The 1,220-nt window shown below is 61.9% G+C and overlaps 1 protein-coding gene across 1 annotated transcript in view; it reads left to right on the top strand.

Annotated features, from left to right (window-relative positions):
• LOC104536988 (EF-hand domain-containing protein D2-like) overlaps positions 1-1,220 on the top strand; it is a 2,194-nt gene that overhangs the window by 498 nt on the left and 476 nt on the right. The window contains 1 exon segment of the mRNA XM_010179745.1: positions 924-1,114. Coding sequence (XP_010178047.1) covers positions 924-1,114 — 191 coding nt within the window.

Genomic DNA, 1,220 nt, shown 5'->3' with positions numbered 1-1,220 from the left:
CTGGTGGTGCAGGCAGGCAGAGGTGAGCGGGGCCAGCCCCGTTTTGGGCCTCTCCCCAGCAGCGTGGGAGGGCAGGAAGGCGCCGCTTGCGACACAGACGCCACAGACCACAGCAGAGAAGGTACAAATGAGTCACGGTCCTGTGGCGAGTGCAGCTCCTGCAGTGCCTGCAGGCACAGGAACAGCAAGAAACAGAGAAAAAAACCTGGACATGAGGGGTGCAGCCCTGTAGCTGCTCGTCCGCTTCTGTGCAGTGCTGGGACATGCTGTAGGGCCATCCTCTTGCACCCAGGGTTGCAGGTGGGGGTCTGAGGAGGGGTGTCCCGGCTCACTGAGCAGAGATGCTTTGGGGTCCCTCAGCCCAGCTCCCCGGGCTGGACCGGAGTCACTGAAGGGCTCTGGGCACGTGGCAGAGGTGACCTGGAGGTGTCATGGGGAGGTGGCGGTGGTTGTTCGTGGCCCCTGTAGTCAAGGGGCAGGGGCTGCCAGGGGTGCCTGGAAGCTGAGCAAGGTGCTGAGTCCACCAAGAAGGTGGTTGTGACCATGGAGTGATAGGGTAGGGAGCATCACCTGGAGGACTTTGCACCATGGCCCATGGTCCGCTGTAGAAGTCAAAGGCAGCGCATGCCCAGGCTTCTGGCCCAGGAAGGCAGCAGCAGGGCTGGCAGCATCCCCAGGGTTATTCTTGCCAAGTGCCGCACGGAAGCAGAAGCGATGCTGGGTGGTGCTCTGGGGGCTGTTTGTGGTTCGCCGGCAGCTTCCTGCGGTCTGGCGCGCCTCCCAAGATGGCCTGTGCCCAGGTCCTTGTTCCTCCGTCATCGCTCCCTGATCAGTGTGGGCATCGGGTGTTGGGGGCCACTGTGGCGGATGCTGTGTTTTCCATGTCCCATGGGCTTTGACAGGACTGTGTCTCTGTCTCACAGGTATGATGCAGGAAAGGATGGCTTCATTGACCTGATGGAGCTGAAGCTGATGATGGAGAAGCTGGGGGCCCCGCAGACGCACCTGGGTCTGAAGAACATGATCAAGGAAGTGGACGAGGACCTGGACAGCAAGCTCAGCTTTCGGGAGGTGAGGAGCTAGAGGGGGGGGTGTCTGCAGTGGCAGGGAGGTGTCCCTACTGCTGCTGGGCTCTGTGCTGGGCTGGGGTGCTGATGAGAAGATAGGGAGGGTGCCTGGGGGCTTTGGGGGCTGACACCATGGTGTCCCCTTGCAGTTCC

Source organism: Mesitornis unicolor, unplaced genomic scaffold (genome assembly GCF_000695765.1).
Source record: "Mesitornis unicolor isolate BGI_N332 unplaced genomic scaffold, ASM69576v1 scaffold43022, whole genome shotgun sequence".
Classification (NCBI taxonomy): Eukaryota; Metazoa; Chordata; class Aves; order Mesitornithiformes; family Mesitornithidae; genus Mesitornis; species Mesitornis unicolor.
This window is presented reverse-complemented; position numbering and strand designations above follow the sequence as displayed.